General features: G+C 50.6%; 1 protein-coding gene across 5 annotated transcripts in view; it reads left to right on the top strand.

Moving 5' to 3' along the window:
• Positions 1 to 16,753, top strand: part of LOC140732488 (plectin-like) — a 384,936-nt gene that overhangs the window by 50,969 nt on the left and 317,214 nt on the right. The window contains exon 1 of one of the 5 annotated variants that reach the window (XM_073055245.1): positions 5,826 to 5,886. The exons of the other annotated variants lie outside the window; for them this stretch is intronic. Coding sequence (XP_072911346.1) covers positions 5,841 to 5,886 — 46 coding nt within the window. The 5' untranslated portion in view covers positions 5,826 to 5,840. Of the gene's footprint in view, positions 1 to 5,825; positions 5,887 to 16,753 lie in introns of those variants that run through there. 5 annotated transcript variants of the gene reach the window in all.

Genomic DNA, 16,753 nt, shown 5'->3' with positions numbered 1-16,753 from the left:
TTCTACAGATGCTGGCAATCCAGTTCACAGTAGTGGTTAGGTTTCCTCTGGGTATTCTGTTTTCGTCCCACGTTTCAAAGACGTACCAGTGAGTAAATTGTGGGCATGTTATGTTGGCACCAGAGGAATACTGACACATGCAAGCTGCCCCCAGAACATCTTCAAACTGTGTTGGTCATTGACACAAACAATGCATTTCACTGTATATTTGGATGTACGTGTGAAAAATAAGACTAATCTTTAACTTTTAACATAATTGTGCACAATCTGAGCCCACGGCTTGTAGCTCGTTCTAGTAAACAATGGGGAATTCCCTGTAAACACGGGACAGTCCCTCTAAACAAGGGGGAAACACTGGGGAAACATTGGGGAAACAGCAGGGAAGTCACTATAAACACTGGGAAGGTCCCTGGTAACGCTAGGAAAAACCACTTTAAACACTGGGTAACCACTGGGGAAGTCCCTGTAAACACTGGGGAAACATTGGGGAAGTCCCTGTAAACACTGGGTAACCACTGGGGAAGTCCCTGTAACACTGGGTAACCACTGGGGAAGTCCCTGTAAACTCTGGGTAACCACTGGGGAAGTCCCTGTAACACTGGGGAAACATTGGGCAGACATTGGGGAAATAGCGGGGAAGTTGCTATAAACACTGGGGAAGCCCCAATAAACACTGGGCAGGTCCCTGGAAACACTGGGGAAACAGTGGGGAAGTAGCTGTAAACACTGGGGAAACATTGGGCAAGTCCCTGTAAGCATTGGAAAAACACTGGTGAGGTCCCTGTAAACACTGGTGAGGTCCCTGTAAACACTGGTGAGGTCCCTGTAAACACTGGGGAAGTCCCTGTAAACACTGGTGAGGTCCCTGTAAACACTGGGGAAGTCCCTGTAAACACTGGTGAGGTCCCTGTAAACACTGGGGAAGTCCCTGTAAACACTGGTGAGGTCCCTGTAAACACTGGTGAGGTCCCTGTAAACACTGGGGAAGTCCCTGTAAACACTGGTGAGGTCCCTGTAAACACTGGGGAAGTCCCTGTAAACACTGGTGAGGTCCCTGTAAACACTGGTGAGGTCCCTGTAAACACTGGTGAGGTCCCTGTAAACACTGGGGAAACAGTGGGGAAGTCTCTGTAAGCATTGGAAAAACACTGGTGAGGTCCCTGTAAACACTGGTGAGGTCCCTGTAAACACTGGGGAAGTCCCTGTAAACACTGGGGAAGTCCCTGTAAACACTGGTGAGGTCCCTGTAAACACTGGTGAGGTCCCTGTAAACACTGGGGAAGTCCCTGTAAACACTGGGGAAGTCCCTGTAAACACTGGTGAGGTCCCTGTAAACACTGGGGAAGTCCCTGTAAACACTGGTGAGGTCCCTGTAAACACTGGTGAGGGCCCTGTAAACACTGGGGAAGTCCCTGTAAACACTGGTGAGGTCCCTGTAAACACTGGGGAAGTCCCTGTAAACACTGGTGAGGTCCCTGTAAACACTGGTGAGGTCCCTGTAAACACTGGGGAAGTCCCTGTAAACACTGGGGAAACATTGGGCAAGTCCCTGTAAGCATTGGGAAAACACTGGAGAAGTCCCTGTAGACACTGGGCAAACACTGGGGAAGTCCCTCTAAACACTGGGCAAGCATTGTGGAACTCCTGCAAACACTGGGGATTTCCCTGGAAGTCCCTGTAAACACTGGGGCATTCCCTGTAAACACTGGGGATACATTGGGGAATTTATAGAACATAGAATAGTACAGCACAGTACAGGTCCTTTGGCCCACAATGTTATGCTGACCCTTAAACCCTGCCTCCCATATAACACCCCACCTTAAATTCCTCCATATACCTGTCTAGTAGTCTCTTAAACTTCACTAGTGTATCTGCCTCCACCACTGACTCAGGCAGTGCATTCCACGCACCAACCACTCTCAGACTAAAAAACCTTCCTCTAATATCCCCCTTGAACTTCCCTCCCCTTACCTTAAAGCCATGTCCTCTTGTACTGAGCAGTGGTGCCCTGGGGAAGAGGCGCTGGCTGTCAACTCTGTCTATTCCTCTTAATATTTTGTATACCTCTATCATGTCTCCTCTTATCCTTTTCTCTCCAAAGAGTAAAGCCATAGCTCCCTTAACTTCAGATCATAGTGCATATTCTGTAAATCAGGCAGCACCCTGGTAAATTTCCTTTATGCCCTTTCCAATACTTCCACATCCTTCCAATAGTGAGGCGACCAGAATGGGACACAGTACTCCAAGTGTGGCCTAACCAGAGTTTTATAGAGCTGCATCATTACCTCGCGATTCTTAAACTCTTTCCCTCAACTTATGAAAGCTAACACCCCATGAGCTTTCTTAACTACCCTATCTACCTGTGAGGTAACTTTCAGGGATCTGTGGACAGGTACCCCCAGATCCCTCTGCTGCTCCACACTACCAAGTATCCTGCCATTTACTTTGTACTCTGCCTAAAAGTTTGTCCTTCCAAAGTGTACCACCTCACACCTCTCCGGTTTGAACTCCATCTGCCTCTTCTCAGCCCACTTCTGCATCCTATCAGTGTCTCTCTGCAATCTTCAACAATCCTCTACACTATCCACAACACCACCAACCTTTGTGTCATCTGCAAACTTGCCAACCCACCCTTCTACCCCCACATCCAGGTCGTTAATAAAAATCATGGAAAGTAGAGGTCCCAGAACTGATCCTTGTGGGACACCACTAGTCACAACCCTCCAATCTGAATGTACTCCCTCCACCATGACCTTCTGCTTTCTGTAGGCAAGCCTATTCTGAATCCACCTGGCCAAACTTCCCTGGATTCCATGCCTTCTGACTTCCTGAATAAGCCTACCGTGTGGTACCTTGTCAGATGACTTACTAAAATCCATGTAGGTCACATCCACTGCACTACCCTCATCTATATGCCTGGTCACCTCCTCAAAGAACTCTTATCAGGCTTGTTAGACACGATCTGCTCTTCACAAAGCCATGCTGACTGTCCCTGAACAGACCATGATTCTCTAAATGCTCATAGATCCTATCTCTAAGAATCTTTTCCAACAGCTTTCCCACCACAGACGTAAGGCTCACTGGTCTATAATTACCTGGACTATCCCTACTAACTTTTTTGAACAAGGGGACAACATTCGCCTCCCTCCAATCCTCTGATTCCATTCCCGTGGGCAACGAGGACATACAGATCCTAGCTAGAGGCTCAGCAATTTCTTCCCTTGCCTCATGGAGCAGCCTGGGGAATATTCCGTCAGTCCCTGGGGACTTATTCGTCTTAATGTATTTTAACAACTCCAACACCTCCTCTCCCTTAAAATCAACATGCTCCAGAACATCAAACTCACTCATGTTGTCCTCACCGTCATCAAGTTCCCTCTCACTGGTGAATACTGAAGAGAAGTATTCATTGAGGACCTCACTCACTTCCACAGCCTCCAGGCATATATACCCACCTTTATCTCTAATCAGTCCTACCTTCACTCCTATCATCCTTTTGTTCTCTACATAATTGAAGAATGCCTTGGGGTTTTCCTTTACCCTACTTGCCAAGGCCTTCTCATGCCCCCTTCTTGCTCTCCTCAGCCCCTTCTTAAGCTCCTTTCTTGCTACCCTAAATTCCTCAATAGACCCATCTGATCCTTGCTTCCTAAACCTCATGTATGCTGACAGAGTGGTCAAATGCTCAAAGTAGTTGCGCAGGTTGTCTCTGTGGTTAAGAAGGCATATGGTGTATTGGGCTTCATCAATCGTGGAATTGAATTTAGGAGCCGAGAGATAATGTTGCAGCTATATAGGACCCTGGTCAGACCCCACTTGGAGTACTGTGCTCAGTTCTAGTCATCTCACTACAGGAAGGATGTGGAAACCATAAAAAGGGTGCAGAGGAGATGTATAAGGATGTTGCCTGCATTGGGGAGCATGCCTTATGAGGATAGATTGAGTGAACTCGGCCTTTTCTCCTTCAAGTGACGGAGGATGAGAGGTGACCTGGTAGAGGTGTATAAGATGATGAGAGGCATTGATCGTGTGGATATTCAGAGGCTTTTTCCCTGGGCTGAAATGGTTGCCACAAGAGGACACAGGTTTAAGGTGCTGGGGATATAGGTACAGAGGAGATGTCAGGGGTAAGTTTTTTACTCAGAGAGTGTTGAGTGCATGGAATGGGCTCCCGGTAATAGTGGTGGAGGCGGATATGATATGGTCTTTTAAGAGACTTTTGGATAGGTACATGGAGCTTAGAAAAATAGAGGGCTATGGGTAAGCCTAGTAATTTCTAAGGTAGGGACATGTTCAGCACAACTTTGTGGGCCGAAGGGCATGTATTGTCCTGTAGGTTTTCTATGTTTCTATTGCTGGCCTTCGTTAGTCAGGGCATTTAGTATAGGAATTGGGAAATTGTGTTGTAGTTGTATAAAATATTTGTGAGGCTCCACTTGGAGTATTGTATACAGTTTTGGTAGCTCTGTTATAGGAAGGACATTATTGAAGCAGAAAGAGTGCAGAAAAGGTTTACCAGGATGTTGCCTGGACTTGGGCATATTAGCAACATTTAAAAGCATTCTAGGTAAGTATATTGATTGGAGAGGTTTAGAGGGCTGTTGGCCAATTGCAGGCAGATAGGATGAACTCACTGGGCAACACAACAGGAATAGATTAAGGGGCTTGTTACTGAATGTTGTTCTGATTAAAGTTCAAATTTGGTCTGTTGTACTGGTAGTTAATCCATGTTTGTTCGCACGGCTAACCACCGCTGGGAAATGTTTGAGTTATCATGTTACAATAAAAGCTCTTGTATTGGTCCATGGACACGTGGGGCTGAATGCAGGAAATTGAGACCAGTTGAGTGGATACTGTGGTTAGCATGGACTGATGGGCCAAAAGGCCTATATCGTACTATGTTTCTGTATGACACTACCTGTTTGACTGGAGCTAAGCAGTGAGGCTCAGGTGTCTGTCTTAGCTCAGATGCTGACTGGATATTTATATCCAGACTGATTCACAGATGTGGTTAACCTGTCACGGACCCACAGCATTCATCCCGGAGACGGTTCTGAGGGTAGGGGGAGGGTAATATCTCAGCAGGGTCATCGGCTCTGCACTCCACTCTCCATCCCTTCCCTTCGGCTGCACTACCCACACAGTTCCCACTCATCTCCCTCCACCCTCTCTTTCTCCATTCCAACTCAGGAGACAGTGAGGGAAGGAAGAAATCTCAACAGGGTCATCTGTTTCTGACACACTGCACCCAGTCTCTGTCCACACTTTAAATCAACTGCATCCTGTCCTTCCATCCCACCTGTCTGTCTCAGAGGCTCTCTCTGTCTCCATCCCTCTCTTCGTCTATACTGTTCTCTCTTCCTGTCTGTCTCCATCTTTCTGTCTCCCCCTCGCTCTCTATATTGCTTCATCTCCCTCTCGCTCTGTCTCCCTTACGCCCCCTTCTCTCTCGTGTCCCCCCGTGCTCCCCCCTCTTGCCCCTCCCTCGATCTTGTATCCTCTCTGTCTCTCTTGCTCTGTGTGTGAGTGTCTGTCTCTGTCACTTTCTCTGTCTCTCTCTCTCTCTCTCTCTCTCCCTCTCTGTCTTTGTCACTGTCTCTGTCATTCTCTGTTCTCTCTCTTTCTTTCCCTCTCTCTCTCTGTCTGTCTCTCTCTTTCTCATCGTCAGTCTATCCCACTCCCTCCCTCTACCCCCTATTCATCATGCCAGGGAGATTAGACCGGGGAGGGGTCAGTTAGTGCAGTGATTGGCTGAGGGCTGTGCTGATGCTGCAGGGTTGCAGTGTAAGTCGGGTTGTGCAGCAAAGCAGCGCTGGGACACAGTGTTTCCTCCCTGGCCCATGGACAGCTCCCGTGCCATCCAGCAGGAAATCAGCTCCCTCAAAGGTGTGTGTGTGTATGTCTGGGCCTTGGGCAAGGGTGCTGGTGTGTGTTGTGAAGGGATTGGAGAGGGTTCAATGTGTGCAGGGGAGAGGATGTGGAGGGAGCAGTGCGATCTGAAGAGGCATGGGGGGGGGTCGTGATGTGTGGGCAGGGTGTCAGTAGGAGGAAGGGGAGGGGCAGTGTGGTAGGAGATGGTAGGGACAAGTAGGGGAAAGGGGAGGGGAAGTGTGGTAGGGGTCGGGCAGGGCAGATTAGGGATGGGTAGGGGACACAAAGGCAAAGTGGGGAGTGGACAGGTAGGGGAAGGGGGGAGAGGAAGTGTGGTAGGGGAGAGTAGGGACAGATAGGGGACATAAAGGCGGTGCGGAGCGTACAGGTAGGGGAAGGGGTAGAGGGCAAGTAGGGGAGAGTAGGGATGGATGGGGACTCAAAGACGAAGTGGGGAGGGGTAGTGCGGTAGGGGACGATAGGGAAGGGGAAGCAGGAGGGGAAGTGCAGTAGGGATGGTGGGGAGGGGTACTGCAGTAGGGGATAGGTAGGGGATGATGGGGAGGGGAAGTGCAGTAGGGATGGTGGGGAGGGGTACTGCAGTAGTGGATAGGTAGGGGATGATGGGGAGGGGTAGTGCAGTAGGGGACAGGTAGGGGATGATGGGGAGGGGGAAAGGGGAGGGGAAGTGCAGTAGGGATGGTGGGGAGGGGTAGTGTGGTAGGGGATGGGTAGGGGACGATAGGGAGGGAAAGTACAGTAGGGACGGTGGGGAGGGGTAGTGCGGTAGGGGACGGTGGGGAGGAGTAGTGTAGTAGGGATGGTGGTGGGGTAGTGCGGTAGGGGACGATGAGGAAGGGGAAAGGGGAGGGTAAGGGTAGGGGACAAAGGGAAAGGGGAGAGGAAGTGCAATAGGGACGGTGGGGAGGGGTATTGCGGTAGGGGATGGGTAAGGGACAATGGGGAGGGGAAGTGCAGTAGGAATGGTGGGGAGGGATAGTGCAATAGGGGATGGGTCTTGCATGGTAAGGACAGGGAGGGGAAGGGGAGAGGGCACTGGTAGGCACAGGGGTGGAGAGATCTGTAGGGAAAGGGAGGGAGAAGAATGAAGTTGGTGTGATGTAGGGGACGGGTTCTGCTGTAGTGTTGACACTGCACTGTTCTTGGACACAGCACCACCGACTGTACAAACCCCTCATTACTGCAAATAAGCTGCATTGCTGCAGCAGAAATGCACAGGGGGCTGCTGCGGCTGAGAGCTGGTGCTGCAGAGCAATCTGTCCTGAGAGGAGGGGAGAGTGGTGACAGAGCTGGGTGGAAGAGAAAGTTCAAGGGCTGGGGGTGGGGGAGAAAGGGCAGGCGGGGTGGGGGGAAGGGCAGGTGTGGGGGTGGGGGGGAAAGGGCAGGTGTGGGGGTGGGGGAGAAAGGGCAGGTGTGGGGGTGGGGGAAGGGCAGGTGGTGTGGAAGAGGGCAGGTGTGGGGTGGGGGAGAAAGGGCAGGTGTGGGTGTGTAGGTGGGAGAGGAAGCTAACTGAACACGGATTCAGAGGTTGTGGCAGTAGGGGCCATCAATCCTGCGAGTGTGAGGGGACAGAGAGACGATCGATCCCAAGTGTGTTCGCTACCCCTGCCATTTGAGAACAACTTCTTCTGTGGGTCATATCTATTCTGCATCTTGTGAATTATTCCCATAAACTTCAGCCATCTCTGCTCTGCTGTTATCCTCCTCCAGTCCACCTGGGCAAGCTCCTGTCTCATGCCTCTGTAATTCCCTTTATTCCATTGTGATACCTATACATGTGACATGTGCTTCTCCCTCTCAAATTGCAGCATGAACTCAATCATATTATGAATCTAGCCTCCTTAGGGTTCCTTTACATTAAGCACCCTAATAAGATCTGGGTTATCATAAACCACCCAATCTAAGATAGCCTTTTCTCTAAGTAGACTCAAGCACAAGTTGCTCTAAGAAGCCGTCTCGTAGGCATTCAACAAGTTCCCTCTCTTGCGTTCTGACACCAACCTGATTTTCCCAATCCCCTTGCATATTGAATTCTCTATTACAATTGTGTCTTTGCCCTTAATATGTGCCTTTTCCAGCTCCCAGGGATTCATTTGATCAAGTGTTGTTAGCAGTGGGAAGGGGCAATATATCCCGGGTGGTGTGAGGGGACAGACAGACAAACAAACTCAGGTGTGTGAGGAGCAGAGGGACTATCGATCCTGGTGGTGAGGGGAGAGTGAGACATTCGATCCCGGGTGTGTGAGGGGTCAGAGAGAGGTGACCGATCCTGGGTGTGTGAGAGACACGGAGATGACCAATCCCGGGTGTGTGAGGGGACAGAGAGATGACTGATCCCAGGTATGTGAGGGACAGGGAGATGACTGATCCCGGGTGTGTGAGAAACATGGAGATGACCGATCCCGGGTGTGTGAGAGACAGGGAGATGACCGATCCCAGGTGTGTAAGGGACACGGAGATGACCGATCCTGGGTGTGTGAGAGACAGGGAGATGACAAATCTGGGGTGTGTGAGATAACAGGGAGATGACCGATCCCGGGTGTGTGAGGGGACAGAGAGATGACAAATCCGGGGTGTGTGAGAGACAGGGAGATGACCGATCCCGGGTGTGTGAGGGGACAAAGAGATGACAAATCCGGGGTGTGTGAGAGACAGGGAGATGACCGATCCCGGGTGCGTGAGAGACAGGGAGATGACCGATCCCGGGTGTGTGAGAGACAGGGAGATGACCGATCCCGGGTGTGTGAGAGACAAGGAGATGACCAATCCCGGGTGTGTGAGAGACAGGGAGATGACCGATCCCGGGTGTGTGAGGGGACAGGGAGATGACCGATCCCAGGTGTGTGAGGGGACAGAGAGAGATGACCGATCCCAGGTGTGTGAGGGGACAGAGAGAGATGACCGATCCCGGGTGTGTGAGAGACAGAGAGAGATGACCGAAACCGGGTGTGTGAGAGACAGAGAGAGGTGACCAATCCCGGGTGTGTGAGACAGGGAGATGACCGATCCCAGGTGTGTGAGAGACAGAGAGAGGTGACCGATCCCGGGTGTGTGAGACAGGGAGATGACTGATCCCAGGTGTGTGAGAGACAGAGAGATGACCGATCCCGTGTGTGTGAGGGACACGGAGATGACCGATCTTGGGTGTGTGAGAGACAGGGAGATGACCGATCCCGGGTGCGTGAGGGGACCGAGAGAGGTGACCGATCCCAGGTGCATGAGGGGACAGAGAGAGGTGACCGATCCCAGGTGTGTGAGACAGGAAGATGACCGATCCCAGGTGCATGAGGGGACAGAGAGAGGTGACTGATCACGGGTGTGTGTGAGGGGACAGAGAGAGGTGACTGATCTCAGGTGTGTGAGACAGGGAGATGACTGATCCCAGGTGCGTGAGGGGACAGAGAGAGGTGATCGATCCCGGGTGTGTGAGGGGACAGAGAGAGGTGACCGATCCCGGGTGTGTGAGGGGACAGACAGTGGTGATCGATCTTGAGTGTGTGAGAGACAGGGAGATGACCAATCCCAGGTGTATGAGGGGACAGAGAGAGGGGACCGATCCTGAGTGTGTGAGACAGGGAGATGACCAATCCCAGGTGTGTGAGAGACAGGGAGATGACCGATCCCGGGTGTGTGAGGGGACAGAGAGAGGTGATCGATCCCGGGTGTGTGAGGGACAGGGAGATGATCGATCCCGGGTGTGTGAGAGACAGGGAGATGACTGATCCTGGTTGTGTGAGGGGACAGAGAGAGGTGACCGATCCCAGGTGTTTGACACAAGGAGATGACTGATCTCAGATGTGTGAGGGACAGGGAGATGACCGATCCCGGGTGTGTGAGAGACAGGAAGATGACCAATCCCGGGTGTTGAGGGACAGGGATATGATCCAAATTGGGAGTGTGAGGGATAGGGAGATGACCGTTCCCGAGCATGTGAGGGAATGGAAAGATAATCCATATCAGGTGTGTGAGGGGATCCCGGATGTGTGCAGGTACAGGGTGATGTTGATAGCGGGTGTATGAGGGGACAGAGAGACAATCAGTCCCAGGTGTGTGAGAGTCCTGGAGATGGGGACATGTTGGGAGAGGGAGAGAATGGTGAGTTCTTGGACACGAGGAGATGATGTAAGGGTTTTTTGGGAGTCGGAAGAAGGGAGCTTGTGTGGAGAATATTAGTGGGGTTGGAGGAGAATATTCACTGTCAACAATTTGACATTTTTCAATGGACTGATATTCTCAGTGGGTCCATGTGAAGTGAAATGCCAGAGACCATCTTGTTCCCCCACAAACCCCCAACTCTGCCCCCCAGTTTGTCCCATCACCCCAACTTGCCCTCCTCCTTGCCCTCTCCCCACTACCAGCTCCCCCTCCCCTCCCCTCCCCCCTGCTGCTTGCCCCATCCCCCTCCCCCTACCCCCTCCTATTTTGATGCGGTCCTCTGGTCTTAGACTCCCCCACCATAGGAGACATCCTCTCCATGCACTTTGTTGAGACCTTTAATAGTTGTTAGGTTTCAATGAGATTTCCCCATCATTCTTCTGAATTTGAGAGCAGTCCCGGAGCCATCAAATACCCTTCACAGGATATCCCTCTCATTCCTGGAATCATTCTTGTGAACTTCTCGGGGAATGGTGAGGTTCAGTGGGGAGCTGTATGTGAGAGTCTTTCGGGAGTAAATCCCGGCCGTTGCAGTGTAGAATGCGATATCGTCAGTCTGGCAGAGAGGGCTGTCCGTGAGTCACGAGGCTGCAACGGCCTGTCTAGGTTGGAATTTAACTAAAGTTTCAGCTTAAAGTGGCACTGAGAGTGGTTTCCTCAACTGCGCCTTGTCCTGGTGGGCCCCACGGGCACTGTTGGGAACCCCTGAAACTCCTCACACTGTCTGTTCCTGTCGCTGAATATCCTGATGTCCTGACCCATGTCACTTACCACTCCCCTCCCCAGTCTTCGCCCTTTGCATCCAGCCCCCCCCATCCCCGGCTGTGCAACAGGGTGTGGTAATGTTGGGTCCCAGTGTGGCTGTCAGGCTGCCAGTACAGGTGTGGCTGAGCCACTCTTTTATGGCTGTCCAAATTCCAGACCGTGTAGGAAGTGCAGAATCACCTCGCACTGTGCAACCAAACACAGCCCCACAGTAACGCAGACTGTGCCCTGCGTCACCACTGGTTCTGGCGGCCTGGAAAACTTTCTGTTATGTACCACCGACACCAAGGTAAATGGGCAGGAGGATTGCAGATGGCTGTGGAGAGGCTGACTCATCATGGGTGGGGGAGGTGTGAAGGGGACTGGGCTCACGGGGCCAGATTCAGATACTCACTGGGTGAACAGGACTGACAGAGCACAGGCTGGGCTCACCATGGGTGGGGTGAATGGAGTTCACAGTGGGTAGGGTGTGTAGAGGGGACACTGGGCTCACAATGGGTGGGGGGGAATGGAGTTCAGTGGGTGGGGGTGTATAGAGCGGACACTGGGCTCACACTGGGTGGGGTGTGTGTGGAGGGAACACTGGGCTCACACTGGGTGGGGGTGTGTGGAGGGAACACTGGGCTCACAGTGGGTGGGGGGTGTGTGGAGGGAACACTGGGCTCACAGTGGGTGGGGGTATATAGAGTGGACACTGGGCTTACAGTGGGTGGGGTGTATAGAGGGAACTGAGTGAATGGAGTCGACACTGGGTTCATGGCCCTGTCCTTCCTGGGTGGAGCTGGCCCAGAGGAGAAACTGCCCCACACAGAACTGTAGTCTTCAGGGAGGGGACACATCTGTTGGATCTCTGATGAGGGGTCACGTGTTGGATATCTTCAGAGATGGGTCACGTGTGTTGGATCTATGTGATGTGGGGCTCACATGTTGGATCTCTGAATGGTCATCTGTGTTGGATATATTCAGTGAGGGGACACATGTTTGGATCTATGTCATGTGGGGATCATAGAAAAATGCAGCACAGAAACAGGCCCTTCAGTCCATCTAGTCTGTCTGAACCATTTAACTGCCTCGTCTCATTGACCTGCACCCAGGCTATACCCCTCCCATCCATGGACCTATCCAAAGCAACACGCATAAAATGCTGGAGGAACCCAGCAGGTCATGCAGCATCTATGGAAAAGAGTAAACAGTTGACATTTTAGGCCACAATAATTCTTCAGGACTAAGAAGGAAGGGGGAGTATGCCTGAAGTTCTTCTAACATTTTGTGTGAATTGCTTTTGATTTCCAGCATCTGTAGACTTTCTTGTGTTTGTCATGTACCTATCCAAACTTCTCTAAAGTTGTAGACCGGTTATATTCTGCATGGAGGTTGGTGACCAGTGGTGTGTCTCAGGGAACTGTTCTGGGACCTTTACTCTTCGTGATTTTTATAAATGACCTGGATGAGGAACTGAAAGGATGGGTTAGTAAGTTTGCTGATGAAACAAAGGTTGGGGGTGTTGTGGATAGGGTGGAGGGCTGTCAGAGGTTACAGCGGGACTTGATAGGATGCAAAACTGGGCTGAGAAGTGGCAGATGGAGTTCAACCCAGATAAATGTGAAGTGGTTCATTTTGGTAAGTCAAATATGATGGCAGAATATAGTATTAATGACAAGACTCTTGGCAGTGTGGAGGATCAGAGGGATCTTGGGGTCCGAGTCTATAGGACGCTCAAAGCAGCTGCGCAGGTTGACTCCATGGTTAAGAAGGTGTACACTGTATCGGCCTTCACCAATCGTGTAACTGAGTTTAGGAGCCGAGAGGTAATGTTACAGCTATATAGGACCCTGGTCAGACCCCACTTGGACTACTGTGCTCAGTTCTAGTCATCTCACTCCAGGAAGGATGTGAAAACTATAGAAAGGGTGCAGAGGAGATTTACAAGGATGTTGCCTGGATTGGGGAGCATGCCTTATGAAGACAGGTTGAGCGAACTCAGCCTTTTCTCCTTGGAGCCACAGAGGATGAGAGGTAACCTGATAGAGGTGAATAAGATGATGAGAGGCACTGATCATGTGGATAGTCAGAGGCTTTTTCCCAGGGCTGAAATGGCTGCCACAAGAGGACACAGGTTTAAGGTGCTGGGGATATAGGTACAGAGAAGATGTCAGGGGTAAGTTTTTTACTCAGAGAGTGGTGTGTGCGTGGAATGGGCTGCCAGCGATGGTGGTGGAAGTGGATACCCTAGGATCTTTTAAGAGACTCTTGGATAGGTACACAGAGATTAGAAAAATAGAGGGCTCTGGGTAGCCCTAGTAATTTCTAAGGTAGGGATATGTTCGGCACAACTTTGTAGGCCGAAGGGCCTGGATTGTGCTGTAGGTTTTCTATGTTGCTCTGTTCTGTTAAGCATTGAAATTGATTCCGCACCCACCACTTGTGCTGGTAGCTCATTCCACATTTTCACTACCCTCTGAGTGAACAAGATCCCCCTCATGTTCCTCTTAAATATTTCACCTTTTACCCTTAACCCATGACATTTAGTTCTAGCTGCACGCAGCCTCAGTGGAACAAGCCTTTCTTGCATTTTTTCCTATCTGCACCCTCATATTTATGTATACCTCTAGCAAACCTCTCCTCATTCCCTTCACTCCAGGGAATAACCTTTCTCGATAACTCAGGTCCACAAATCCCAGCAACATCCTTGTAAATTTTCGCTGTATTTGCTGACCAGCCTCCCATGTAGGATTTTCTCAAAGGCCTTGCAAACAGAAAATTATGAATATGAGCCTTGAAGCTCTCCCCTCAGCCTCCTCTATCCAGGGAAAACAGTCCAAGCCTATACATCCTCTCCTCATAACTCAATCTTAGTAACGTTGACCTAAATATCTGCACCACCCTCCGTAGCTTAATGAGATCTGTCCTATAGCTGACAGACACAACTGGGCACACTGCTCTGTGTGGCCGCACTAACTTCTTGTATAGCTTATCTCAATGGACTGACTGATGAAGGCCACTGCGTGAAACACCACCTTCATCAGCCTGTTGACCTGTATCACCACTTTCAAGGAACCATGTCCCTGTACCCCATTGTCTCTTCATTTTACAACACTCTCCAAGGCCCTGCCATTCAAAGTGTAAGTCTTGTCCTGGTTTGATTTCCCAAAATGTATCACTTTGTACTTAGAACATAAGACATAGGAGTAGAATTAGGCCATTCAGCCCATTGAGTCTGCTCTGCCATTCAATCCTGGCTAGCATGAGAGGGCACAGTTTTATGGTGCTTGAAAGTAGGTACAGAGAAGATGTCGGGTACGTTTTTTACGCAGAGAGTGGTGAGTGCGTGGAATGGGCTGCCGACAACGGTGGTGGAGGCAGATACGATATGGTCTTTTGAGAGACTCCTAGTTAGGTATATTGGTGGTGGCATCCGTTGGTCTCGAGAGACCATGGATCTATGCCTGGAGTTTCCAGGGCGCAGGCCTGGGCAGGGTTGTGTGGGAGACTGGCAGTTGCCCAAGCTGCAGGACTTCCCCTCTCCACGCCACCGATGTTGTCCAAGGGAAGGGCACTAGGACCCATACAGCTTGGCACCAGTGATGTCGCAGAGCAATGTGTTGTTAAGTGCCTTGCTCAAGGACACAAACACGCTGCCTCAGCTGAGGCTCGAACCAGTGACCTTCAGGTGAAATGGGCTGCCGACAACGGTGGTGGAGGCAGATACGATACGGTCTTTTGAGAGACTCCTGGTTAGGTATATGGAAAAATAGAGGGCTATGGGTAACCCTTGGGAATCTCTAAAGTAAGTACATGTTCAGCATAGCATTGTGGGCTGAAGGGCCTGTATTGTGCTGTAGGTTGTACAGGGTTAATGGTCGGTTACTTAAGAGTGTGGATGAACTGAGGGACCTTGGGGTTCAAATCCATAAATCCCTCAAGGTCGTTGCACAGGTTGATAGGATAGCTAAGAAGGCCTACGGGATGCTAGGCTTCATTAATAGGGAGATTGAGTTCAAGAGTAGAGAGGTCACGTTGCAACTCTACAAATCTCTGGTGAGACACACTTTGTGTTCAATTCTGGTCACCTCATTATAGGAAGGATGTGGAAGCTATGGAGAGGGTGCAGAGGAGATTTACCAGGATGTTGCTTGGATTGGAAATCAAGTCTTATGAGGCAAGGTTAGCAGAGCTGGGACTTTTCCCTTTGAAGCGTAGAAGGATGAAAGGGGACTTGATAGAAGTCTACAAGATTATGAGAGGCATAGACAGGGTGTGAGTGCAATGGGACGGTAGTCAGTTAGACAGGACGCTGAAGACTTCTTCGGCACGGAGACGATGGTGACGGCCTTGAAGCACATTGGAACGGTGGCGCTGCTCAGGGAGATGTTGAAGATGTTAGTGAGAACATCTGCTAGCTGGTCTGCACATCCTCTGAGCACTCTACCAGGAATGCTGTCTGGTCCAGTAGCCTTCTGTGGGTTGATCCTGCACAGGGTTCTTCTCACATCGGCCACTGTGAGACACAGCACCTGGTCATTTGAAGGAGGGGTGGACTTCCTCACCGCCATGTAATTTTCTGCCTCAAAACGGGCATAGAAGTTATTCAGCGCATCTGGGAGAGAGACATCAGTGGCACAGTCAGGTGATGCTGTCCTGTGATTGGTGATGTCCTGGATGCCCTTCCACATGCGCCGTGTGTCGCCGCTGTCCTGGAAGTGGCTGTGGATTTGCTGGGTGTGTGCACGCTTTGCCTCTCTGATGGCCCGGGACAGTTTGGCCCTTGCTGTTGTTAAGGCTGCCTTGTCGCCTGCTCTGAAGGCGGAGTCGCAGGTCCTCAGTAGCGCACGCACCTCTGCTGTCATCCATGGCTTCTGGTTAGCGCATATAGTGATGGTATTGGACATAGTAACATCATCAATGCACTTGCTGATGCAGCTGGTCACTGATGCTGTGTACTCCTCTAAGTTGGTAGAGTCACCATCGGTTGCAGCCTCCCTGAACAGGACCAATCAAATGTGACAGTGGAAAAGTGTGTATGGAACTGGAGGAGATAGCAGAGACACTTAAAGAATTCTTTGCTTCAGTATTCTCTATGGAAAAGGATCTTGGTGATTGTAGGGATGACTTAAAACCTTGAGCTTATAGACATTAAGAAAGAAGATGTGCTGGAGCTTTTGGAAATCATCAAGTTGGATAAGTCACCGGGACTGGACGAGATGTACCCCAGGCTACTGTGGGAGGCGAGGGGGGAGATTGATGAGCCTCTGGCAATGATCTTTGCATCATCAATGAGGAAAAATGAAGAAGGTGCAGGACATATGTATTCCAAAAATGAAGAAAATGGCAAAATAGTACAACCGTGGCTGACAAGGGAAGTCAAAGCTAATGTAAAAACAAAAGACAATAGACAGTAGGTGCAGGAGCAGGCCATTCGGCCCTTCTAGCCAGCACCGCCATTCACTGTGATCATGGCTGATCATACACAATCAGTACCCCGTTCCTGCCCTCTCCCCATATCCCTTGACCCCGCTATCTAACTCTCTCTTGAATGCATCCAGAGACTTGGCCTCTACTGCCTTCTGGGGCAGAGCATTCCACATATCCACCACTCTCTGGGTGAAAAAAATTTTCCGCACCTCTGTTCTAAATGGCCTACCCCTTATTCTTAAACTGTGGCCTCTAGTTCTGGACTCACCCATCAGCGGGAACATGCTTCCTGCCTCCAGTGTGTCCAATCCCTTAATAATCTTATGTGTTTCAATCAGATCCCCTCTCATCCTTCTAAATTCCAGTGTATACAAGCCCAGTCGCTCCAATCTTTCAACATATGACAGTCCCGCCATTCCGGGAATTAACCTTGTGAATCTACGCTGCACTCCCTCAATAGCAAGAATGTCCTTCCTCAAATTTGGAGACCAAAACTGCACACAATACTCCAGGTGGGGTCTCACCAGGG

This window comes from Hemitrygon akajei, chromosome 8, assembly GCF_048418815.1.
Source record: "Hemitrygon akajei chromosome 8, sHemAka1.3, whole genome shotgun sequence".
In the NCBI taxonomy this organism is placed as follows: domain Eukaryota; kingdom Metazoa; phylum Chordata; class Chondrichthyes; order Myliobatiformes; family Dasyatidae; genus Hemitrygon; species Hemitrygon akajei.
This window is presented reverse-complemented; position numbering and strand designations above follow the sequence as displayed.